Source organism: Pseudorca crassidens, chromosome 12, assembly GCF_039906515.1.
Source record: "Pseudorca crassidens isolate mPseCra1 chromosome 12, mPseCra1.hap1, whole genome shotgun sequence".
NCBI classification, from domain to species: domain Eukaryota; kingdom Metazoa; phylum Chordata; class Mammalia; order Artiodactyla; family Delphinidae; genus Pseudorca; species Pseudorca crassidens.
In genome coordinates, this window is record NC_090307.1 from 91,333,989 (window position 1) to 91,360,872 (window position 26,884).

The 26,884-nt window shown below is 56.4% G+C and overlaps 1 protein-coding gene across 4 annotated transcripts in view; it reads right to left on the reverse strand.

Annotated features, from left to right (window-relative positions):
* Positions 1 to 26,884, reverse strand: part of GALNT9 (polypeptide N-acetylgalactosaminyltransferase 9) — a 90,985-nt gene that overhangs the window by 51,238 nt on the left and 12,863 nt on the right. For all 4 annotated transcript variants that reach the window (XM_067701278.1, XM_067701279.1, XM_067701277.1 and 1 more), the window contains exon 2: positions 14,582 to 14,762. In XM_067701278.1, the coding sequence (XP_067557379.1) occupies positions 14,582 to 14,762 (181 nt within the window). The remainder of the gene's footprint in view (positions 1 to 14,581; positions 14,763 to 26,884) is intronic.

The following is a 26,884-nucleotide window of genomic DNA, read 5'->3' on the forward strand; positions in this document are numbered from 1 at the left end:
TACGTTGGCTGCTACAATAAATGCAAACAAACTTACTCTCTCCTTAAAATGCCAGAGGCTTTTCTTTCTTTTTTTTTTTTAGAGGCTTTTCAATGAAGTTAGATACATGCACTAAAGCACACTTACACATGCACACACTCACGCAGTCACACGCAGCTCTGCTGTGTGCAGTTTACAGTAAACACAGTTCAGATAGAGTGATTTTTAATTAATTAATTAATCTATTTAATAAATTTATTTATTTATTTATTTTTGGCTGCGTTGGGTCTTCGTTGCTGCACGCGGGCTTTCTCTAGTTGAGGCGAGCGGGGGCTACTCTTCATTGCGGTGCACGGGCTTCTCATTGTGGTGGCTTCTCTTGTTGTGGAGCACGGGCTCTAGGCGCACAGGCTTCAGCAGTTGTGGCTCGTGGGCTCTAGAGCTCAGGCTTCAGTAGTTGTGGCATGTGGGCTCAGTAGTTGTGGCTCGTGGGCTCTAGAGTGCAGGCTCAGTAGTTGTGGCGCACGGGCTTAGCTTCTCTGCGGCATGTGGGATCTTCCCGGACCAGGGCTCGAACCCGTGTCCCCTGCATCGGCAGGCGGATTCTCAACCACTGCGCCACCAGGGAAGCCCTCATCTCCTCTTCTAAGGACACCAGTCCTATGGGATGAGGACCCATCCTATGGCCTCATTTTGCCTCAGTCACCTCTGTAAAGTCCCGGTCTCCACACACAGTCACATCCTGAGGTCCTGGGGTCAGGACTTCAACCTGTGCATTGGGGTCGGGGGACACAACTCAGACCCTAATGAGACCCAAAGGCTAAGGAGGGCCCAGCCAGGCTAGGACCGGGGCCGTCCGGTGCGGCAGGAGTGTGTGGGCACGTCTCCCATGGGGCGATGCGCTGTCTCACTTTATTGTGTTATAAACATGTGCAGCTTACAAAAGGTTGTTTAAATTAGAAATCGTGCAATATATATGGCTCATTTTTGTCCACCACAAATTTGCATAAAAATAATCTGTTTTCCTTATAATATAATCCCCTTCTCAGTTGAAAAAAAAATTGGTTGTGTTAAATATTGAGCAGAGGGAATTCCCTGGTGGTCCAGTGGTTAGAACTTGGTGCTTTCACTACTGTGGCCCGGGTTCAATCCCTAGTGGGGGAACTAAGACCCCGCAAGCCGCGTGGTGCAGGCCCAAAACTTAAAAATCAATCGGTAAATATTGAGCAGATCGAAGGGGATGTACCTCACACACAGGGAGGTATGACGTCAGTGAGGAAGTAAGAAGCCCACGCCTAAAACCCCGTTGAAGACAAGGAAGATTACCACCCTCCCCCTGAGCTTCTCTTTACAGCCTCTGACCCCAGGAACCTGGCCAGTAGCGCACGTGGACTTGACCTTAGGCCGGAGTCCTCCTGTCCTGCCTTTGCACCCACACAAGCTCCGGTGGCCGCTGGGTGGGACGGTCCCACGATGCCCCTGCTTCCCTCCTCCAGGCAGGAGGTGCTGTGTTTCTGGGTTTCCTTCTGCACCTGAATTGGCCTCAGTTTCAGGGCTCAATGTCCTCCCACCCTGCAGAGACTGTCCCTGCGCTGAAGCCCGGGAGGCACTCGGTGGGGCGGGGGAAACAAAACTGGCCGCCACACTGCAGCCCTGGAAGAAGTCGGTCTGAGCGGAGCCAGAAGGTTCTCCTCTGTAATTGAAAGCCCTGTTCCTGTCCGACAGAAAATAAACCACGTTTATGGTGATTGGAAAGAATCAGAGTTCAGCAAGGGGGCGGCTCTGAGAGCTTGTAAACCTGGTGACCCAGGGTGGGCCCCAGGAGTGGGGCAGAGGCCGGGACAGAGGGACTCGGGCCCTGGGGCAGGAGTACCCCATCGCCCCCTCCCAGAGCCTCCGGAGGTGGAGGGAGACGCAGAGCACTCCCACACGCCGAGGCTCTTGGTTCACCGTAAAACTGAAGGAAGACGGTGACACACTTTAAAGATTTCCACTTGACCGAGTAACATTTCTACGTTCAAACTTGAAGCTAACAGGTACAGGTCGGGAGAGAACCAGACATCGCCCTGAGCCCTCCCTCCTGCTGCCCCCACCTGCTCCCCTTAGTGATGAAAACGGTCCATTTCTGGCCCACCTGCTCTGGCAAAGCCTTGGCCTTGACTGTGGTCTCCCCGCCTCTCCCTTGACCCTCTTCCTGGATGCGCTCACCGTCCGCTGAGAAAGGGCGTGGTCTCTAGGATGTGTGAGCTGGGCCCCCTCTGACCTGACCTCTTTGTCTGTTTCCTTTTGCTCACTCAATGGCCCCACGTGGCCCCAGTGCCTCCAGGAGCACGCCAGTCCTACTCCTGCCTCAGGGCCTTTGCACGCCCTCCCCCACGCGGCCACGTCACTGACTGCTCTTCTGCTCTTTCTCCCCTGGGCTGGGAGCCCCAGGCAGGGCCCCCTGTTTGTCCGGTCACTGCTTCACGGCACCTAGAACGGCAGATGCTCTGTGGGCTTCAATCCACAACATCTAAGAAGCTTCCATTCACAGCTCCTGGTGGAATCAAAGGTGGGGCATGAGGTGCACGTTTAAAGCTGCGACATGTGTCGGAGCTCTGAATGATTTTGTGTGAGGGAGACGTTAAAAGTCTACACTTGAGCCTCGAGCTGAATCTGAGGATACGTGTGCACGTACCACACGGGCGCATGCATGCCCACACTCACACACACACCCACGAGCCCTTGACAGGGCTGTGCCCCCGCCCCACTTGGGGCATCTGCCTTATTTGGGGGTCTCTCCAGTCCTGGCTGAGCCACGTCTAATCCATCCAGACCAGGGTCTCCCAGTCTCAGCCCTATGGACTTTGGGGCTGGATATTCGGAGAATTCTCTGTCGTGGCGGTCGTCCTGTGTGTGATACAGTGATTAGCAGCATCCTTGGCCCCCAGCCAGGTTGAGACACCCCAGAATGCCTCCAGACATCTCCAAATGTGCCCCGGGGTGAAATCGCCCGGTGAGAAGCCCTGGTCTAGGATCTGGGGTCTGGCCCTGGGGGGGCTGGGACTTGGCAACCGTTCCAGCATCGTGAGGCTCCCGGCACCCAGCCCAGCGTGCCCGGTGACTGATGTTAGCTGGAGTGCAACCCTCCCTAGGTCCCTTCCTCCCCCTGAAAATCGAACTCCAGCCGGAGTCCTGTCCATCCTGTCTCAGGCTGTGGATGTCTGCTGTGGTCCTGCTCAGTCTCTTCCTTGTCCCCCATAACATGTGTTGTTCACCCCCCACTGTCACATTCTAAGTCACTGGGTGGAATCCCAGCCCCTGGATGAAGCGGGGGAGACGTGACTGGGTCTGAACCAGGCAGCTCAGCAATAGGCTCAGGAACAGACACACAGAGACATGGAGAGGTTGGCTGGGGCCTTGGGGAGAGAGGATGTGAGGCCGGAGCAGCTGCATCCATCTTGCGTCCAGTGGTCAGGATGAAGCCAATGAGGCCAATAGCAGAGCAGAGAGATGGTGAGATGCCAGGTCCAGATGACATCAGCTGAGCCTCAAATCCAAGTCTACACGAAGCCAGTGCTTCCTCCAGACTTTGTAGTTGCAGGAATAATACATTCTCTCCCCGTCTCTCCCTTTCTCTCTCTTTTTCCAGCTTAAGCCAATTTGAAATGGATCTTCTGTCAGTCCGGATCCTGCACAGGTCCTGACATGTGTATGATGCAGGGACACACTTGTGAACGCCCCTCAGGAGGGGTCTGCCCAGTCAGCCGCACCCCAGAGTCCCAGACCAGGCCGAGAGGGGAAGACAGGGGACCAGTGGGTCCAGTGCTCACAGACGTTAGACTGGCCTTGACCATTGCACACCCTGTCTCAGGACGTCCCCGTCCAGGCGAGCTGGGGGCTTTCTCACATTGTTGGTAGAGATGACACCAGCTGCTTCATCCTAACCCTGTCCTTGTCTAGGACACAGACAGTCCCAGCTTGGGACCTCAGCTTCCTCGAGAGGAGGAGAGAGCCAACTGCCAACCTCCTCAGCTAAATTATCGGCAAACCCCATTCTTTGAGACTTGGGTGTCCCCGCCATCCTGAGAGGCAAAGACTGAGCAAACTAAACACTGGAGGGGCTCTGAGAAGGAGCAGGAAAGCATCCTTGCCTTACATGGTGCAAGGTGAGACACACAGACAGCCCAGGACACAGGAGGGGATGTCTGTAGGGGGCTCTGGGAACGATTCCTCTGTTCTTAAAGAGGGACAAGATGTAGGAACATATTTATTCTAGCCCTTTGGAAATTTGGCCTGTGAAGACGTGACGCTGAGAGCTATGGCAACCATATTGTGACCATGAGGAGATAAGCCCAATGCACTGAACGTGGCAGAGCAGAGAGGTGGGAAGAGCCCAGGTCCCTGATGATGTCGTTGAACAACTCTGCCCCCCCACCCCGAGCTGTGGACTTCTCACTATCTGAGGTCACACCAATGAACAACTCTGCCCGCACCCCCCGAGCCGTGGACTTCTCACTATCTGAGGTCAGGAATCCCGGGGTTGTTGCAGCCGCTTCAGACTTGCTAGGTTTCCATCTGAAAGCATTCTCGGTGACACAGAACATCCAGTCTTTTTAGGGGAATCCCATCCTCCCTCGGAGCGTCATCTAGCCCTTGTGCCCTCAGACGTCACCTCACGACAGTCCGGGATGGGTGCTGTGGTAGATCATGCTTTCCAAAGATGCTGCGACGACAGCCCCCAAGTCCCCTGGGACTTTGCCACCCTCCCTTTGCACGACAGTGGGCTCTGCCGCCTCTCACCAACAGGACACAGGGGAGGGGTGCTACGTGCCTTCTGAGCTGAGTCACGAAGAGCAGCGAGGCTTCGCGTGCTGGGACTTTGCTCTGGGGCCACGTGGCACCAGAGAGGCAACTCTGCCCAGGCCGCCGCGCTGTGAGGAAGCCCAGGCCACACAGAGGGTCCGTGTGTGGGTGCTTGCGTGGACCGTCCATCTGCTGCCAGGCGTGTGCACGCTGCCCCCCCAGATGCTTCCAGCCCCCACCGTTGAGCACCCCCATCACACCTTCCCAGCTGAGGTCTCAGGAAGTACTGCTCAGAGAGGCTATTCCCCCTGCACCCCGCCTGACCTCCTGCCCCCCAGTACATTAAAACGTGGTTTAACGCAGCTGACTAAGCAGCGATCGTAACCAGGACAGGTACGTTCCCCAAAGTCCGGCGGCTCTGTCCTTTCCTTGGACACATGCTGTCCTGCGTGGTGCTGGGTACAGGCTGGACGCTTCCCGCATGGTGCTGGGTACAGGCTGGACGCCTCCTGCACGGTGCTGGGTACAGGCTGGACGCTTCCCGCAGGCTGGCCGGCTTCACGCCCGCCCCCTCAGGTCAAGGCCGGAGGAGGGGCTGGGCTGTGGGCCCCAGAGAGGCTCTGGCTCGGCTTCGCATGTCCCATCTGGAGCCAGAGAAGCAGGACATCCTCAACCACAGAGGATTTATGAGCCCACAGAGCACCAGGCGTGGTTACGGGCTCTTGAAGCCACTTCCGAGGTCGTGACTGGAATGCGTCGCACGCCGCGTCCCAGCTGGCCTCCGGGGAAACGGGGCCGTGGCAGCGACACTGATGGAAATTTATGGGGACGCCCTTTGTGCCGCTGGAGAAATAAATGCAGGATGGAGAGGGGATGAAGTGGCAGTGGCCTCCCGGGGGCGCAGCAAGCTTTGCCTGTGACAACAGGACACACATCCATCTCCTGCCAGAGGAGACGGGTCCGGGCTGAGCACAGACCCAGGAGCTGTACCATCGGAAGCCGAGAGGGACGTTTCTGGGAACAGCTGTCAGGAGGGTTCTTGGAAGCACGTCACTGGGGAGTGGGGATGCCTTCCGGGCAGCAGCTGCCTGCTGGCTTGACACGCTCCTGCCCTCTCGGGAACATCGGTGCGAGCCTGGAATCCCCGACCAGTGCATCCCACACCAACGCCTGGCCTTCCTGCCAGCCCAAGGCAGGATCCTGATGGGCACAGAGACAGCGCAGCCCCACGGAAAACCAGCACAAGAGGGGCTGCTTGGGAAGGTGGAGAGGAGGAAACCTGAGCAACGAGGAACGCCAGAGCCTCCTGCTTTGGGGTCTTGTCTTTCCCAGCCTGAGTGCACCCATCCGTCCAGGCAGCTGGCTGCAAGACCTCCCAGAAGCAATATGTACGTGCACACACCCAGACGTGTGTATACTACACACGTGCACACAAGTAAAACACTGCAAATACACATACATACAACTGCACACACAGCATAGATGTGCACACGCGCATTGTACGTGCCCATGATGCCTTCACACGCACGTCCTCACGGGCACCTTACGCACAGCCGCACTCTGTGGAGACATTGCCCATGATGCCTTCACACGCACGTCCTCACAGGCACCTTACGCACAGCCGCACTCTGTGGAGACATTGCCCATGATGCATTCACACGCACGCCCTCACGGGCACCTTACGCACAGCCGCACTCTGTGGAGACATTAATGGCTCATATTCATTGGAGGAGCCTGTGCGCGGAGCTAAGGGTGAGTACGGGTCTCAGACTCACCCTTCCACACCCAGGCCCTCACTCACAGCTGCGGGTGACCCACACGCACCTCGGAGAGACACTTGGGCTGAGATGCATAAGAATCACTGCACCACGTGTTCAAGGAGAAATGAGCACACACGCCACCCTCAGAGCTCAGAGCAAAAGCCGGTCAGAAACAGAACACTGGCCCGTGCACAGGAAGGCCCCTCATAGGAGCCCGGTGGGACAGTAACACGTGGGGTCGCGCGCTCACAGACACGGTTGCCGTCTGGCCGCCTGGAGGCCTGCTCGTGCCCAGGAGAGCGAGTGGACTGCAAGGGTGGCCAGACCACACAGCCCTGGGTGCAGTGCTGCAGAGGACTCCTGCGCCCACCTGGAGTGTCTCTGCCTGGGCAGTGAGGTCCATCGGGGCCCAAGTGTGCGACCTTCAGGGCCTGTGACCTCCAGCCCCTCCAGGCACTCCCTAGGGCAGTCCCTGCGGTCGCTGGGCCAGAGGCCGATGACCCGCCCCATGCCAGGGTCCAGCTCAGCGCAGGTGTCTTCTGTTGCCCCAGCAGCCCCAGCAGGGCCCTGGGGATCATCAGTGAGCCCTTAGGGTGGACAGTGGAAGGGAAGGGAGAGGTGGGACCCTGGTACTTGTTTGTCCGGCCCCCGACGGGATCTGGGGCAGCCCCACGTTGAGTGGACCCTCCACGGGGCCCTTGAGTGGGCTCCCCCTTCCCAGCAAATCCCCAGCTGAGACGGAGCCACGGGGCAGGTGGCCTCCGATTTTCCTGTCTGGCTTTGTTAGCCTCCAACCCTGCTGCAGGGGGACCAGCTGGCTCTAAGGAAGAGCCCGGCACACAGGAGGGTGAGCGGGTGGGGCCTGTTCCCCTCGGCGAGCATCCCAGGCGGAGGAGCAGCCTCAGCTGAGGGGCCCCCGCCCTCCCCAAGCATCTCCTTCCCTGGGCTCCTGGGCCTGGTGGGAAGGGAAGGGGGTCTACTGGCTGCAGCAGGAGGAAAGAAACCAGCCCGTTTCCCTGACAGCACCGTGCTTTCCATCCCGTCATCTGGGACCCTTGCCTCCACTTGCAGACCCTCAATGCCAGTGGCATCAGAGCCCCCATGTGGAGCCGGATTGGCGCGTGGCATGCGGTGTCTGTTTCCAGTGTCTCGCGATCACCATCCACACCCATTACCCTTGACTGCCGAGCCACGCGCAGCAGAGACGATTCACAGCACTAAGACTTCTCCAGCCCTAACGAGGCGGGGGAGGAGGGCATCACTGCACGGGAAGGCAGGACGGAGCCTCGGACGAGGCCGCTCATATTTACGATGCCGTTTAATTTGGGTTTGCCAGTCTTCCTTCCATTATCCCGTGGGCCAGTCTTAATAATCAAGATCTTTGTTATGTGCTTTGCGGCATAATTAAAGCCACCACTTAATCAGAAAAGCTATCTGCCTCCAGACAAAGGGAAATCAATAATGTATCTAATGGAGAAAGGTAGAGAGAACTTTGGTTTGAGAGTGGATGGAATTGCCAGTTGAGATGGGAACACATGCCCACACACGTGTGCCGGCACACACACGCACACGCTCCTCCACCCGCGTGTGTTCTGATGACTGCACCTGCCAGATTGGATGGATGGGCTCCAGGGGCTAAAGGCTGTTCAGGAAACCAAACTGAAAGTTTCAAACGGTTGTAGACAGAGCTTGCGTTTATGTATTGATTCATTTAATCCTCCACGCATATTTCCTGAGGGCCCCCTAAGCACCCGGCTCGGCCACCGATGTGTGACAACGCGCAGCGGCTGCTGTTTGCCGAGCGCAAGGCTCCCCCAGTGCCCGCGAGCGAGCCCGCTGCAGCGCCAGCCTCAGGCCTCCTCCCGCGGGCGCCAGGCATCCTCAGCGCGGGGTCGGCGTCATCTCGCTTCCTGCCGCGGCCCCCTGCCAGGTGTCGGCTGGCAGTGCCGGGTCAGGGACTGTGGAGCGGCTGTCGGGTGGGGCTGAGGCGGCACCGGCTGGCGGGTCTCTGAGCGCCGGCTCTCGGCGCCTGGCCGCATGGACGCTCTGCCGGAGCGCGCGGGGGCTTCCTCACAACGTGGCGGCCCCTGGTCCAGGGCGCCTGCCGGGCTGGCGGGGAGCCCTAGAGCTCCACAGCCTCACGTCCGCCCTCCTCGATGGAATGACCAGCCTCAAAAGCCCCCCGACTGCAAGGAGACGGACACTGTCTCCACCTCTTGATGCGGGCGAGGCAAGGCTCCAGACGAGGGGTTTGCGTCCACCTTTGGAAAATACGATCGGTCACACCGGGTGACGTGAGGAAGGTAAGACTGGGGGAAATCACGCCACACAACAGGCTGCCTCCTGGATTTGCAAATAAAGCTTTTTGGGGCCAGAGCCATGCCCGCTCATGTACCTACTGGCTGTGGCTGCTCTCGCGCGGCCCCAAAGCCTGAAACATGTACTGTCTGGCTCATGAAGTAACGAGAAACATGCACTGGTCTCTGCGCCCGTTTCTCAGACACAGAGCCGCACCCTCGGAACCTCCAGGGCGATGGGCGAGGTCGGAGTGTTCACACTGAGCTCCGTGTGCCTTGGGAGTCCCTGGCTGACGGGAGGGAGTTTTGTTCTAATGAGGCAACTCTGGGTGGGCTCCTGGCTGGGAGCTGGTCATCAGAAGGACCGAACCACGATTAGAAGTTGGGCTTCCCTGGTGGCGCAGTGGTTGAGAGTCTGCCTGCCGATGCAGGGGGACGCGGGTTCGTGCCCCGGTCCGGGAAGATCCCACGTGCCGCAGAGCGGCTGGGCCCGTGAGCCATGGCCGCTGAGCCTGCGCTCCGCAACGGGAGAGGCCACAGCAGTGCGAGGCCCGCGTACCGCAAAAAAAAAAAAAAAAAAAAAAAAGTTGGCGCTTTCAGCCCCTCCTCCCCACCCTCTGGGGAGGAGGGGCTGAAAGCGAAGCTAAAAATGGATCATGCCAACGTGATGAAGCCTCCATAAAAGCCTGTGAAGGACGGGATTTGGAGAGTTTCTGGGGCCCCAAACACATCCAGTGCCAGGAGCGTGGGACACCCCGGCTCCTCAGGGACAGACGCTCCTGTGCTCAGGACCCTCCCAGGCTTCCCGCTGCGCAGCGCTTCTTCCGGCTCCTCCCCCGTGTCCTTCATCGCGTCCTCATTCTAGAACACGCCAGTAAACACAAGTGTCCCTAAGTTCCGTGCGCAGTCCTAGCAAGTGTCTGAGGCCAAGCAGGGGTCACAAGTGCCGGGGCAGAGCCTGGAGCTGAGGTTGGCATCTAAGCCCTGCACCTGCGGGTCTGATGCCGACTGCAGGCAGAGAGTGTCAGAACTGAATTGAAGTGCAGGACACACAGCTGGTGTCAGAGAATTGGCTGGTGTGGGAAAGCCCCACACATCTGATGTCACAAGTGCTGTGAGTGTGGCAGTCTTGTGAGAGTAAAGAAAAACAGGGAGGTTTTTACACACGGCCTTTTTCAGGAAGAGTTTTCTGACGCCGCCCACTGCAGAACATCAGGCTCCAGGATATTGTATGTTACTGAGCAGCTTTCTCAGCCGCTGCTGCCCTCCCTGGGTGCCTCAACGTCCCTCGTGGGGTTCCTAGATTCTGCCCACATCCCTCCTGAGGATGTCGCCAATTTCCTTCCAGGATCCTGACTGACCCGACTTGAAGGCAGGCAGAGCTGATGTAACAGCGGCATCCCCTAAATCAAGCCGTGCCTGAAAGCCTACCCTTCAGCGCCTGAGCCAATACATTCCCTTTTTTTGCTTCAGCCGTTTCAAACTGGGTTTTAAGTCTTACCAACCCAGCCCCCAGAATGGTAGGCAATAAGGGGAATTCCTGTTGGAGGACTAAAGGTCAGGGCAGATCTCACTTCCAAATATAGAAGACTGGATGCCTGGTCATGCTCATGAGAAGACCCCAGCTCCTCGTCAGAAAGGCCCCTGGGGGACTGGAGCCCGTGTTTTAAGCGAGGCTCTCATGAAGGCTGTCACTGCTTTGAAAAATCCCCATGATGCAGTCCCCTGAGTGCAGAGGGAAGCTCTGGGTTGAGTAATCTCCAGAGGCCCCGGGCAGAGCCTGTGGGACAGGAGGGCACTGGGGGGAGGGGCGTGGGGGAGGGGCGTGGGAAGGCCCCTCTCCACTTCTGATTCTTCAGCCACATCGCCCATGGGGGCAGGAGGGGTGGTCTGCCCATGTGCCTGGCGCCAAAGCCTCCTCGCTTCTTTTTGGGGAAGAAATGGGATATAAACAACCAGGTAAGTAACTAGATAAAATCCACATTCTCTAATTCAGGGAGGCAGAGAGCTCCGCCCCTTCAAATCAGAGTTTCTGTAAAGCAGGTTTCTATCAATTAAGGCAGACTGTAAAGGTCAGCTCTTTCAAAGTTCGCCCTGATGTCTTCTTTTGTGACGTGAGTGACAACTGGGATTGATCACTCTGTCAGCTTTTATTTCGGCAGGCTGAGGTTTCTTACGGGGGATCTGAATCCTCAAAGGGAAAGCCAGAATCGCTCCTGCTGCTTGAGCAAATCCCAGGCCCAGCAAGACATGGGAGGACAGTGCTCCCGAGGACAGGAGAGTGTGCAGTGACACACCACACACATCGGGTGGAGCCCTTTCAGCTTAAAAAGCAGAAAATCCAGTGCAAATTTGCTTAAGCAAAAAATTTAAAGTATATATGTGTATGTGTGTATACTAATTTACTGCAGAGTCTAGCGGACTTATTTTTAAAATTTATTTGTAATTTATTGCAAGTGGCTTCAGGGACAGCTGGATCCAGGTGCTCATAGCACTGGAACCCAGTTCCTCCCCACATCCCAGCTCTGCCATGCCCTGCAACCGGATTTTTTTCTTCGGTTTCACAAGTGCACCCTGGGAGCTCAAGCTCTCCCCTCATGATGATAAGATAGTGCAGATCCCCAGGCTCCTAAACTTGCACTTTTACTTTTGGGGAAAATCTTGATTTTCCCCCCCATGGCCTCAGGTAATTCCGAGGTTCAGCTGGACTGGCCCAGACCATGTGATCTCCTTGAGCCAATCACTGTGGCTGGTGGACCGTGAGCTCTGATTGGCTTAGCCCTGGTCATGTGACCCACCCTGCAGCAGGGGTGGGAAGTTTCCATGGGTCCCCACATGGAAACAGGGAGCTACTGCCCGAAGAAAGAGAACTGGATTTTGAGGAGGCGACCGACAAGCGTCTGCTGCACGCAGACGCACATCTGTTCTGTAAGCACCACTGCTCTGATGTTGGGAGATGTGGCAGGACCGTTGGGAGACCCCTGCCCTTGGCCCAGGGCTGGGGGTGGTGGGCTGGACCCCTGTGGGCTGGGACTGCTCTGAAAGCGGGCCCTGGGGGCATTCAGGGGGTCACAGAGAGGCTTCCGCTTCATCATTACTTGGGCATGACTGGACTCAAGCCCAATGCCCACTGGGCAAGGGGTCCAGCCATGCAGAGGCGGCGTGGAGGGGTTCCAGAGGGTTCCGCAGAGCCACCAAAAGAAGACGATCTCTGGGAAACAGGGCAAGAAGGGGCTGTCTTCAGTTATGACAACAAGTGCCATGAGGTGAAGGAGGAGACGCAGCAGGAGAACGCCCCCCACTGCCTCCGACCCAAGTCCAGGGGCTGCAAGCCCCCAGAGTCACAGGGACGGGGTGCAGTGACCCGATGTGCCGCGTGGCTTAGGAAGGTGGAGCACGGGGCCACTTCCGTACCAAGTCAGCTGAGGTGTCCCCACGAGGACCACGTGCACAGGAAGGGGCCAAGGCAACAGGTCTGGCTCGTCCATGCCCTGCACCTCCTGGGAGGTGACCTCTGAGCCCTTGGAATGTCCTGCCTGAGAAGAGCGTCACCTTCACCTGGAGGCCTGGGGCCTTGCCAGGGGGTCTTTGCTACAGTGGGATTCATGTGGGGTCTCGACTTGACCTCTGCAGGGGCTGGAGACTGAGGTCAGCCAGTAAAAACCCAGACGCCAAGGCTCAAGGGAAAAAACATACAAACAAAAGGCTCGAGGGAGCCCCGCGGCTGGCAATATGTCATAGCGTGCTCACACCTCATTGCTGGGGTAATCAGGCACCGTCCCTGTGAGCCCCACCATGAGGGCCAGCTGGAAACTCCTGCCTGGTGTCCTTCAGCGATAGCAAACTGCACCACGCGTGTAACAGATTTGCTGAGCCTTATGACTCATTTTAATGAGTTATTGAACTTGAGGTTGGCCTTGGGGGGTCCCCCGAACCGCACCTGGGCTGCCCAGGCGCTCAGAGCTAAACGCCAGCAGCTGTGCTGACCCTGCTGGTGGGCAACTTAGTTCATCCTCCAAAAGTCAGGACACAACGGGGGCTTTCAGAAAGCGACTCACACTCAAACACATGTGCACGCACACGCGTGCACACACACTCACACACACCCTCAGAGCCCCTGACTCATTCAGGTCCGCGTCCGTGACTGCCGTCACATCTCGGCACCACCTGCGTTACTATTTACTTTGTATGTTTCTCCAAATTGGCCTGTTTTACACCTAAATGCATTTTTTAAATTCAAAACGGCACCTTTATTTCATCGCTGCAAAGGCAAAGCAGCACCACTTATGCTAAATCAACAGTAACCATGAAAATAAATGCGATGAAAATAAAATAGCGCCATCACGAGCCGCGGTGGTCAAGGCGGGGTGGGGGGGGGGCTCCTGCTCCAGGCCCTCTGGGTATAACGCGACAGGAATGGAGTCACGAGACGGCCTAACCTCCCACTCTGCAGCTCACGCATCCCGGCTGCGGCTAGAGCACGGAACCTGGGCAGACGCGCTGGTCCCCGCGCCCCAGGCCCCAGCACTCCCTGGGGCGGCCACGCACTCACTGCCGGCCCTGGCCCAGCGCCCTAGAAACTCATTTCTGGGCATCTCACCTCACTCCTCGCACAGCAAGCCCTCAAGCTTGGAGGAACAGGGAGTCTGTGAGAACCGCTTCCTGGTCCTCCCTGGGCTGGGGTAGCCCCGAGGCCCTGTGTCCCCAGTGGAGCTGGTCCGCGGCCGACCACCTGTGCCCGCAACCATGATGCACCTTCTCACGCTCCGGGCCCTTCCCTGTCAGCCTTCCCACCCCCTCCCAGGGCTTCTGGGACCACTTCCCAAACCAGAGTCCTACCTCAGAAGCCACAACTGGAAGAGGGGCAAACCAAGACAGGCGCTAAAAGGAGACGCTCCCCCGCACCCCCCACCCACCTTTCCTTGAAGGCTGCTCCGCGGACTCAGGACTCAGAGCGGCAACTCTGACCACACGGCTGCCCGGCCCAGCCCAGCCCTGCACTGCGGCCCCTGCCAGGAAGAAGGTGCTGCTGAAAGTGCTGTCCTGTTCAACGCTGCGAGCGGCGGGCTGAGTTCCTGCGGCCAGGGCCACAGGAAGGAGCCTGGCTTCATGTCCAGGGTGCAGGCGCCCTGCTCGGCGGAAGTTAGTAAAGCAGTGAGGTCCACTCAACACGGAGTTTTGTTCTAGTCTCGCCTCTGCTTTACTACAGGAGGCGATGATCTGAGACCAGGAGTCCTGAGTGACCAGAAGGCAAGGCACAGCCATCGAGGGGTCCGACTTTTCTGACTAATCAACTGCTGTGGCTTTGGGGGTGGGGGGGACAGGGGTTTACAGGCAAGTGACAGAAATGGAACGTCTTTTAGTCACGGGCGACGCTCATTTCAAGCAGGACCTCCGCCCCCCATCGCGGCTCCTGCACCAAAGGCGGGAGGACAGACGCCTTTGGCAGAGACTGTGCTTCAAGCTGTGTCGCTTGTCACTTGTGTCATTTGTATAGGTCGCGGCACCTGGAGCATCGGCGATGGCGCTGCCCAGCTTCCTGGGCGGCGCCGTCCCTGAGCAGCCTCAGTCCTGTACTGGGCACCTGCAGAAGATGCCCATGGCCGAGAGCAGAGAAGACGGATGGGGGGTGCCCCACCTGCCAGGGCCCCCCTCCCTCCGCTCTGCCTGTCCAGCAGATCCTGTGAACATCTGGGTGCCAGGAGCCCAGGCCTGCGGGGCGCTGCCTGGAGGTGTCTGTGGGAGGGGCGGCGTACTCACTTTTTGGGCCTGTAGTCAGGGATGGTCCTGTCCAGGGAGATGCGGTCGCTGAGCTGTGCGTTGTACCCGTATTCCTCGAACTTGCCCTCTGTCTCCTGGCTGTCGTCACGCAGTGTGGCCGCCATGCCGCCCTGGCCCAGGCCGCCCGGCCCCTCCACCAGACCGATGGGCTTGGCGAGCCCTGGCGGAACGGAGAAAAGAGGGGGTCAGGCGCGTCCCAGGACCGACCGTGTCCTTCCCCCGCCCTTCTCCCAGCCTCACCCTAAAAGGCCCTTTTTTCAGGTGCAAACTCAGCAAATTCCTCGCGCACTGCAGGATTGCAGCTCTAGGACACTGCAGGGAAGGCAAAGCTATGGAGACAGCGTAAAGATCAGTGTCGCCGGGGTTTGTGGGGAGGGCTGAGCAGGCAGAGCACAGAGGACGTCTAGGGCAGCGAAGCTACTCTGCATCATTCTGTAATGGTGGGTACATGTCCGAACCCAGAGCGTGTACGGCACCGAGAGTGAAGCCTCATGTAAACTGCGGACTTGCAGTGATTACGATGCGTCAGTGCAGGTTCACTAATTGTAACACATGTACCACATCAATGCAAGGTGTTAATAACAGGAGAAACTGGGCGGGGGCAAGGCGACATGGGAACCTTCTGTACCTGCCACTCAATGTTTCTATAAACCCAAAACTGTTCTAAAAAGCAAAAGCTATTTTTAAAAAATATTTACTTATTTATTTTGGCTGCCCCGGGTCTTCATTGCCGCGGGGTCTTTAGCTGTGGCATGCGAACTCTTAGTTGCGGCATGCATGAGGGATCTAGTTCCCTGACCAGGGATTGAACCCGGGCCCCCTGCATGGGGAGCAAGGAGTCTTAGCCACTGGACCACCAGGGAACTCTCATGGTTTTTTAAAAATATAAAATAAAAATAAATTAACTTTAAAAATGCAAAGCAGCTGCCCCCCTTGCTCACCAATCCTTGATATTGTTGGTCTTTATAATTTAAACTAATTGTACATCCACACAATGGAACGCTACTTTGGGATAAAAACAAAGGAACTACCAAATATGCAACAATCTGGATGAGTCTCAAAAGCATTATGTTGAGCGACAAGCCTCCAGAGACACAGAGGAAAACATATGTACGACTCTATTTACAAAACTGGAGGAACAGAGGAATGGTGACAGCAGCAAGAACAGGGACCACCGGGGTGGAAGGTGGCATTGGCTGAAAAGGCGCCCTCCCGGGATGACCAGGGTGTGTGTGCATGTGTGGGTGCCTGAGAAGGCCAGGCCAAGGGAGTGCTTTCTGGAATGTTCTATTTGGTCACTTGTGCCAGGAGAGGAGACATCACCCCCCTGACGCCAGGGACCAGAGCAGTGCCAGTCAAGCAAGGACAACACCCCTTGCTCTCTCTGGGATGGGTGATTCTGGGGCATCTTGGTTTTGGGAGTGAGTTCTGGGGAGCAGAAGTTTAAGCCAGAAAGAGTTGGGATGAATTCTCATCCCAGAGATGCAGTTAATAGCTTCCATAGAGAAGTCTCTGGTCCTAGCTCAGGCCACTAGAAGTATAAACTCAGCGAAATATCTAACATTGATGTCACACGCTGCCCCACACTGGGTACCAGGATCTTCTTTTGTGACACCCACTCCCTCCTTAGGTTTTTAAATTAGTTAAACAAGGAGGCCACTTGGCTGGGGGGTCTAACACATGGCCTGTGTGCAAACAAACCCAAACCTACGCCTGTGAATGCCTCAAGGTTACGAAATGGAAACCCAACCACACACAGCCAATCACACACAGAGAATCACAGCCAATCACACACAGCCAATCACACACAGCCAATCACACAGAGCCAACCACACACAGCCAATCTCAGCCAATCACAGACAACCACACAGAGCCAACCACACAGAGCCAATCTCAGCCAATCACAGACAACCACACACAGCCACTCTCAGCCAATCACACACAGCCAATCTCAGCCAACCACTCACAGCTGGGCTTTCAGCCATACCAGTTAACGATCACTTTTGCTTTGCTTCAGCGCTTAATCTATACTTTCTCCAGCTGCTATGGGTGGGGCGCTCCTAACCACTTCCAGTTCTAGGTTGCCCCATTCCAATCAATTTTTGTCCAAATATAATCCTTTTTATCTTTTGGCTGGCAGTGCGCATGCGGGATCCCAATCAGGGACCAAACCCACGCCCGCCTGCAGTGGAAGCCCGGAGCCCTAACCTCTGGACCACCAGGGAATTCCCATGTCCAATATAATCTTAAAATTTGCAATATGCCTCAGTTTGTCTTTTAGCGGTTCCCAGCGAGGGCGGGGGTGGGGAGCCGACCTCCATCCTCCACACAGCCGGGGGCTCCTCTGATCACCAGAGCCAAGGTCGCAGGCTCCAGGGACAACCCCCCCTCCCCCAGTTCCCAGACCAGGCATCAAACCCGCGCCCCTGCATTGGGAGTGCAGAGTCTTAACCACTGGACCCCCAGGGAAGTCCTGGGAATACTCCATTGTAAATGACAAATGTAGCGTTGGTATCTATGTAGGACTGAAGGATACTCACTGGATGTAAAATTGAAAAATCACATGACACAAATCACTTCCGCTTATCTGAATACTGCTATATATATATATAATCATGCTGTTTTTGAACGTCTGTACTGTACTTGCAGTTTCTTTGAAAGGTTTGTAAATAGACGTCTCCCACAGGCAAATGTGCCTCCACACCTGAAGAGAGAGTCTCGCTGCTCATGGCAGCCCAGCCTCAGAGTGCGTTCAGGTGGCCGGAGGGAGGGGTTGCCCCGGGTGGGACCGCCTGCTGCAGCCGGGCCCCGGCAGCATGGCTGAGGCCATCACACCAGGTTCCGCTTACAAAAGCAAAATATGCACCTGTTGAGAAATTCAAACCATCCAGAAAAAGCTATAAAATGAAGAGCCAGCGCTTCCCGTGCTCTCTCCCTCTCTCCAAAGGAAATGACTTTTTCTGGTGTTAGGCCTTCTCATTTTGTCCACTGTGGACACGCAGAGTAATTTTATGGGTCTAGTTTTTGTCAGCCAGAGACTATTTCCCTTGACTTCCTGACATGAAAGATGAGGATTTAGTCCATTTTCCCTACCGCCTACATCCTGCTCCTGCCTCCCTTGATTTTTCTTAGCTATGTTATTATTTTTAGTTGTTCTGGTGGTTACTTTTGTGACCTTAAAAGGAAACTTAAGGCTCTATTTCTGGAAGTATCAACTTTAGCTGCTGTCTATGGACTCCTTACCAGGTTACAGGAGAAATTAACATACTCCTGGGGTTGCTGTTCAATGGGTATAAAGTTTCAGTTATATATATTTGTTCCAGGGATACACACACACACACACACACACACACACACACACCTCTGAATAAACTTAGAGGTCTGCTGTACAACACTGTGCCTAGTTAACAATACTGTATTGTGCACTTAAAAATGTGTTAAGAGGTCAGATCTCCTGTTCAGTGTTCTTACCACAATATAAATAAATAAAATGTTGAATCGCAAAAGAAAAGACATTAACATACTTCCTTTGCGTCTCCCGCTTAGCTGCGCCATCCCTTTTATGGTGTCAAAGATCATTTGTAACATCTACATTTTGCTCTGTAACTGCGACTGGGCTTTCCACAGATTTGTCCATGGGTTGATTCCAAAACGAGAGAGGAGTCCACATTTGCCACATTGTGATTATGTTAATATTATTCACTGTGGAGACAAGCAATGAGGGCCCATGAGGACTGAAGTGGAATTCTATCACTAACTGAACCCGTGCACTTAGTGAAGAATTTCCAAATGTCAAGGCAGTATTGATTGCTTTTGTGATACTCTGTTAATTTCCCCGAAGTATGCATATTTTGGTTTGCTTTAGGTTTGCAGCTTGACTTTCTGTACAGCTTTTTAAGATGAACGTGTAAGAATGATAACAGTTAACATTCAGCTAGCATGTGTCCCTTAGATACCAGCACATTCATTCCCCACAACACCCCTGTGAGGTAGGGCTATAATTCACCCCATTTTGCAGATGAGCTAACTGAGGCACAGAGAGGTCCAATGACCTGCTCAAGGTCACGCAGTTTGCAAGCACCAGAACCTGTCTCTGTACGCAGGCGGTGTGGCGCCGAGGGAAGGTGCTTCACTGTTGTGCTGCTGACTCTCCCGGAGCTTCCGAATCACCTGCCTCGTGAGACAGGGTCCAGTTTCCTCTTGCAGACACTCCTCACGGCAGAGCTGGGACTAGAGTGAGGTGCCTGGGATGCAAGATTCAAGGAGACGCCCGCCTTCAGGGTCCCCGTCTCTTAAAGTCCTCCACGACTTTGCTCCTTGAATCAGCCACTTGCCAGGTGCCCACGTCCGCAAATGACCACAAAACACCGCTGCGGACGTGCTGGTGGGACCAGCTGGACACTGGCCATCGCTGGAACCAAAGCCCCGGGAGCCTTGTCCGTGCTCTTCATTGCTGATCTCCCAGCAGCCACAGAGCCCGGAGGGACGTGAGCTGGGAGAGTGGATGGAGAATGAATGACTGAGCCCGACGGACAGAGAGGGTGGGCAGGGAGCCAGCACGCCAACCCCAAGGGGCTGTACCCCCGAGACACTCTCCTGCTGGGCCCTGGAGGCGGGGGCTCCGCGGAGCAACAGCTGCCCTTAGATGGCTGTTCTCAAACGTGGGCAGCGACCCCTGGAGGACACAGACTGCAGGGGCCCACCCGGAGCATCTGATTCCGCAGGTCCGGGGTGGGCCGGAGGCAGAATTGGCACCTCTGAGAAGCCCCCAGGGCATGCTGATGCTGCCGGCTGGGGACCCCACTCGGAGGACCTCTGCCGTGGAACAGGCGCTCACCGCCTTTCACCCCGCCACAGGTACAAGACGCACTGCAGGCGAGAACGTGGTGCACACCCGGCCTTTGGGCTCCAGTGGGGCTGGAAGCAAGGGGAGGATCCTGGGTCGGCACCTTCTGGGCCTCACCCTGGGCCTTCTTGGCTCTGCGGAGACGGCCGACCCAGAGGAGGCTGCAGCGGCTCTCAGAGGCTGGCCCCCCAGAGCACCCTTGCGGGGAGGCAAGGGGTCAGAGCTGCCCGCCGCGGGTCTCTGATAGCCCCCGTCGTAGTCTCCAGAGCAGTAAAGACCTGTAACCGCTCGCCTGCTTGAGAACCCACGGATCTCGTTTCGTTTTCAAGGAAAGTCGCGCACATCGGTGCTTCCCCGCAGGGCTCCCGGAGCTCTCATCCCACCTTTTTTCTCGTGTCCCAGCGTTGACTCACATCTCTTCTCCCGAAGAATTCCTTCTAAGAGGCGGGATTGATTGGTACCCCCGGGAAACGAAGGCAAACGGAGAGAGAAGAAAATTGTCAAGATTAAAGATGGCTCGGCCGTTACTGCAGGGTCTGAGGCCCACTGAACCGATGGCCAGGTAGGGCCTGCCGAGGCCTGCTGGAGCCACGCCTGCAACTGGGCTTTTGTCCTCACATCTCTCAGCTCCTGGCATCACCAAGCAGCCCGCAGGGGGTGGGGCCGGGGGTGGGGGCCGGGATGGGGCCTGGGGCGGGGGTGGGGCTGGGGTGGGCCGGAGGGGCGGGGCGGGGCTGGGACCGGAGGGCTGGGGGTGGGGGTGTGGGGAGGCAGCAAAGTGCCCTCGTTCCTGCCCTGCCTCTTGGGGCTCCTGCTCCAATTAGTCAGCCTCGGTGCGAGGGCCCCTGAAAGAGCAAGAAACCAGATTCTCCAGACGGTTCTGGGTTGAACTGTGGCCCCCAGAGATACACCCAAGTCCTGACGCTTGGGACCCGTGGTTGCAAACTTATTTGGATATAGGCCTTTGCAGATGTAGTCATTTACAATGAAGGCATCCTGACTTGGGGTGGGTTCTAACCCAATGACTTGAGCCCCTTAAAAGAAGAAGGAATTTTGGACACAGACACACACAGAGAAGATGGCCATGAGACCATAGAGGCGGTGTTGGGAGTGATGTGGCCGCGAGCGCAGGACACCTGGGGCCACCAGGAGCTGGAAGAGGCAGGAAGGACTCTCCCGTGGAGCCTCCAGAGGGAGCGTGGCCCTGCACACACGTTGGCTGCAGATTTCTGCCCCCAGAACCGTGAGGGAACGCATGACTCTTGTTTCAGCCATCTGCTTGTGGAAACGAACACACAGACCCACCACTCACGCCGCCCGCTGGGACGTGACCTGCAGCCGGTGGATCCTGAGAACGGCACGTGCCCAGGTGCAGCGTCCCTCACATCCGACGGACGCTCAGGCCGTTGTCAGGCTGACCTGCGCGGATGTGGGTGCAGATTCCAGAGGCACCGGCTTCCTTAACAGGAGCAGAGGGGTTGTTTTTCCTGTTTGAAACCCTCCACCTCCTCCTCCAGTGGAGGGTGCCGCAAACTTGTCATTTCGTCCTTGAATAGCCGTGATTTTGAGAACAATGGGAAATTTGCATTCATTAGCTCGGAAACCTCTGTCGGACAGCTTTTCTGACAAAAGAAACAAAAGCCAGCATCCTCAACGCAGTTCTGGGACTGGAGGTCAGAGCTGACGTTTGCCGCACTGGCCCACCCGTGCCAGGCACTGCCCACACCTGCTTCCGTTACTCCCCACGGACCCTTCTATGCCAGGCGCCTTCATCCCCCCACTTCATGGAGGAGACCACCGAGGCTCGCCATGGCCCCAGAGCCAGCAGGTGGCGAGCCCAGCCTCTTAGCCACGTGCTGTAAACTTCAAAGCATCTCAAAAAAGCTTCTTAGAGGGGACTCAGAAAGGTCACCAGCTTTTCACTTTGACATCAAGGACATTTTAATTACAATTACTTGTCACTATTACTACCATCTCATGAAAGGAAGGTCCTGCACTACACCCTGGGCAGGAAGGATGCACCCTCCTGGTAGCATTTTAGTGAAATACACCTGGCTTTCATTTTGCCCAGGCAGGTGGGGGCGCGGGGGTGAGCTTCAGGCCCACACTACAGGTGAGCCACTGGAGGCTCTCCCAGCACCTGCTGGTCCATGGTGCTCTGGTCGCACACTTCCCCTCCAGCCAGGTAAGGGGCTCCCTCTGTGGGTAGGGGGGGAATGCCAGTCAAGGTTAGAGGCAGGGATGGTGCCGGGAACACCCACAGTCAGCATGGCACGGGGACCGACCAGGTGACGGTGGGTAACAGGTGCAGCCACGTCACAGCATCCAGACTGAACACAAGCCCTGCTCGGGAGATCTATGGACCCCTCTGCACACCCACAGGGGCCTCACCTCTCTCCCAAAAGATGAGCTGCCCACTGGCATTCAGGGAGCTTCTCCAGCTCAGTGGGAATCGGACGGCCCAGGCTTCCCTGGCGCCCGCTGGCTCCCCGCTCCTGCATTGCCCTTGGGGAGGGGCCAGGGGGGCACCAAGGGGCAAGTCTGCATCCCTCTTTTGCTGCCACTTAAAGTTATTGTCAGTGTCTCCTGTGCTGTTATATGTGACTCGATAATAATTATAATTAATGATCACCTTTTAAAGCACCAAGATATTAAACATTTACTTCACAGTTCCTGTGTCCTGTACATTGACTTATTTATTTATTTTATGCATTCAGGTCTGTTTCCTTATTCAGATATTGAACCGCCGGGTCAAGGATAAAATATTTTTGTGGATCTTGGCGCCAAGTTACTTTCCAGAAAGTTTAGATTTGTTTTATGTTGTTGCCAGCGATATACGTTCTTACTTCTCTAATTAGAAAGTGCGTTTCTGCTGATTGAAAAGATCATAAATACGGATTGCAGAAAATTCTGAAGCCCCCCCCCCCACACACACGCCCACACACACACACACACACACACACACACACGCCCACAGGGCTACCCAGGGTCTCACTCCACAGGGAAAGCCAGTATCAGTATTTCAGTGCTCTAGGTTGTTTTTATACGATTGTATACAACAGTTTCAACTAAGTTTAATGAATGCACATGACGTGTATACACGCCTGCATTCTGCTCTTGTCACTACATCCTAAGCATTTTCTCATGTCACAGAAATTCTGCGTAAGCGTCACTTTTTACGACTGCGAACATAAAATCTCATCTTGTGGCTGTACCGTCTATCCCTTCAACCATTCACCAAAAATGCATGAAGCATCTCAAATGCCAGGATCCGTGCCAGGTGCTGTGCGTAGGTTCCCGGCGGAGCACGCGCAATGCTGCCCTCAAGGGGCTCACTGTCCGGGCAGGAGACAGCCACACAAACGCAATCGTGGGCCCGTGTGCTGAGGTCAGCCACGCTCACGGGAAGACACAGGGCAGCTGCCCCCGCAGGCTGGGGTTGGGGGTTCAGACACAGCCTCCTGGAGCCTCCGGGGAGCTTTCTGAACCTGCAGGAAAGGGGCCCACAGAAGGGCCAGGAACACTAACCATCGGGTGGAGGGGGCTCGGAGGGGCCTGTGCTGAGTCTGACGGTCTGGCGGTGGCGTCCAGGTGGGAGGGGGTGAGGGCTCCCTGCGGGCAAGGTGGCCTGTAGGCACGGGTGACCCAGTGCCTTCCCTCCCTCTCTCTCCCCCCGACCTCAGCAGACCCTCTCTAGTTCTTTCAGGAACCGGCCCTCTCCATGGCTGTCACCCATGTGGCCTGCCTTCTCCGCCACAGGGTTCCAATCAGACACTTCAACCCCTGGACACTGGCCAACGGTGGGCATGTGCCCCAGGAAGATTAATAACCAGGAGAACAGCCCCCTCCTCTGGTATCTTGAGCACCAAGAATAAGGGCTTTGAGGGCCATCCTGGTCTCCACAGAGGGAGGCTGCCCGTTCAGGTGTTCTCCATCCCAGCCCGGATGGGTGGCCCACTCAGGTGCAGCCCAGCCCAGGTAAACAGGAGCTGAGCTGGCCAAGGCAGAACAGGGCCTGAGGCCCCAGCACAGAGGCCTGGTGGGTGGGTGGCTCTCCCAGGGGCCCAGATAGCTGGGAGCCCAGGCGGAGGGGGCAGAGGTGGGTCCCGAGCTGTAGGAAGCAACTCGTCAAGGTCGGGTGGAAAGCAAGGCTCCCTTTCCAGATCCAAAGTCCCAGCATGCTCCTACTGATGGAGTGCCCGTCGGGGTGCCCACTGCTTCCAGAACATTCTCTGCTCTGCTGCTCTGGCCCAGAGCCCGAGGGGACACCTCTGGTGAAACGCATTTGGCTTCAGAGGCAACAATTTGACTTTCCAGAGGTAAAGTGTCTTCCGTTTGAGGGCCTGGGTGAACCGTCTCAAATTCATCATCTCTGCAGTAACTGGCAGGGATCGTGCACTAATGTGAAAGACCGCCGGTCGCCCACAGCAGTTCTACTTTTATGGAATAATCATTTGAAGTTCCTTTCCCACGACCTGAGGGAGCGCACTTTTCTAATTACAAGAGATAATTTGGAAGACGCAGTGGCGAGATGTCTCTATCCGAGCGCGGGTGGGAGACCCTATTCACGCGGGGGGAAGGGGACTGACTCTGGGTTGGAAGGCAGGACAGCAGGAAGGTGCAACTGAGGAGATGACTCAGGAGCCGTGGGGAGGAGTTTGGAGCCCGTTTCCCAGACGCTTTCTCTTGTTGTGCCCCGAGAAAAGTGACAAAGGCATTTCATGATAAATAGGGACTGTCGTTCGGCATGTGTCATAGGGCAATAGGGAGGGGTGGGGACTGCGGTGAGTGGGTGCACACGTCCCACCTGCGGGGACCACTGCTCTGGATCTAACAGGTCCAAAGCCACCAGATCTTCTAGACTTTCGAGAGAAGGCAGCAGTACAGATTCATCTCTCTACATATCAGCAGCTCATTCATATTTTGGAAAAAAATCTCATAAGTTAAGTAACAAATAGGGTCTCTATCTGTTAGTTAGCCAGGACCGACCGGTGTGGTGGGCTAAGTAATAGCTCCCTAAGATACCAGGTTCTAATCCCCAGAACCTGTGGACACGTTGCCTTAAATGGTAAACGGGACTTTGCAGGTGGGATTAAGTTAAGACCCCTGAGATGGGCAGAGGTGGGTGACCCAGGAGGGCCCTAAACGCCATCACAAGTGGCCCTGAATGGAGAGGGTTGGGGGAGGTTTAACAGAGACAGAGAGGGAGCCCTGTGACGTGGAGGCTCAGCGGGCAGCGAAGGCGGGAAGGATCCTCCCCCGGAGGCTTCGGAGAGCGTGGCTCTGCCCACACACCGACCACAGCCCAGGGAAACCCATTTTGGGCTCCTGACCTCCGGAACTGTGAGAGAACACATCTGCGTGGTGTTAAGTCCCCAACACGTGGGCTGTCACCGCAGCTCCAGGAAACGAACTCGACAGACAGACCTGCTGCAACAGCAGGGGAAGCTAACGTCCTGGGCGGTTCCTCTCTCGCTCCTCTGCCCTGGGGCCCTGATGTCCCCAGGATGTGGCAGGGGACCAGGCAGAGCGCTTGCTGGAGACCTGCCCGCCAAGGTGGGGAGGCCCCCAGAGCTGGGGTCTTGGGATGGTCTGCTCTCACCAGCCCTTGCCAGTAGCCCTGGGCTGGGCAGTCGAAGCCCTTTCATCTGCCGTCAGCACACGTGAGCCGTGGCGCCCCAGGGATGGCGGGAGCACAGACTGTCAGACCCGGAGGTTTGGGGGGTGGAGAGGCGGAAGGCGTCTGCTGAGGGGCCACATGAGCTGGTGGAGTCCAGGCGCCCGGGTACACTGGCCCAGGAGTCCAGGTGCTCTGGAGATGAGCCCTGGCCCGGGGATTCTCCAGCTGCTGGGCACCTCAGAACCTCAGGGCAGCCGGCTAGAGCGAAGGTGCCTGGGTTCTGAGGTGCCCGGCAGCTGGACACGCCTCGGGACCCTCGGGCGCTGACCCTCAGCTAATGCGGACGGTCCGGACCCTGCAGAGGACCAGCCAACAGGAGGAACCAGCGGGGCTAGAGCAGGGAAGAAGCCCCAGAGGTGCTGCTGTGGGTCCTGGTGTTTTCCCCACGTGGTGCTCTTGGAAATCAGCCCATGCGGGTTTCACGTGGAAGCCTGACTCCAGCTCTTTGGAAGGATCTGGCATGCTGGCCGCAGGGGCCTGCTTCTCCACAGGGCAGCGATGGGCTCCACCCCCGCCCCAGGCAGGCCTCTGCTCTCTCGCCGTCCCTGCAGGTTTTGCACGGTGCCCTGGAGGTCGAGAGGTTGTGCCCCGGGTTTAGATGGTTGGAGAGGGGTGCTGGGTCGCATGGTGGCCCCTGAGGCGCTGTCCAGCAGAAACCTGTGAAAGTGGCCTCATTTGGGAAAAGGGTCTTTGCAGGTGTAACTAAGGTAAGGACTTCGGATGAAACCTCTGGATGAGGGTGGGTCTTAAACGCAACGACCTGCGTCCTTACGATTTAGAGAGACACTTACAGAAGGAGACGCCACACGGTGAGGGAGAGAGAGGTTGGAATTAGGCGTCTACAGGCCAAGGACTGCCGAGGATTGCCCGGGGCACGAGAAGCTGGGGAGAGGCCTGGAACAGACGTCCTCAGAGCCTCCAGGAGGGATCAGCCTGCCAACACTGATTTCACACTTCCGGCCTCCAGGACTGTGAAAGAAGAAATTCCTGTTGTTTAAAGCTACCCTGTTTGTGGTCATTTGTTACAGCGGCCCCAGGAAGCTCATAGGAGAGGGAAGGAGGAGGGGGAGGGGGAGAGGGAGGGGTGGGTAGGAGGGGGAAAAGGGCCAGCTGCACACCCTGTGGTTGCTTGGCCAGCATCTATTCTCTCCATCCTTTTTATTAGTAGAACCTCAATTTATTTTGGAGAGAAATGCCTTCAGCTAAAAGGCTCGCCTCCCTGGGCTGACCTCGCAGCTAGGAGTGGCATGTGACCAAAATCTGGTCAATAAAATTTAAATGGTATTCGCTGGGTGGAATTTCTGGGAAACGTGTCTAAAAGGGGCAGAGACTCAGCTGGTATATGTGGGGTCTGTTTTTGGTTTTTCCCTTTTATCTACAGCCCTTCCCCCTTTCTCCTACCTGGAACTAGGACTCAATGTCCGGGGCTGGAGCAGCCGTCGTGTGACCATGAGGTGGAATGCCACACGAGAGGAAGGGGGGAGCTGCGATTCAAATGGGGTTGGGCTCTTGAGGACATCTACCAGCCTCGGGATTTCATGTTCACAAGAAAAACAAAGCACAGTGCAGTTAGGTCATGTCAGTTGGGGTTTTGTCAGGACTCTGAATTCTTCACCCCGAGAGGCAAGGGGGCTCAAGTTAGGAATAAGAGGACACTGCAACAAGAAAGGCCAAGCCGCCTCCCCCAGCCAGTGGCCTCCCACCCAAGGAGGACTTGGCTGCCCACCCTGAGCCGAGAGCCTTCCCGGGACGTGGA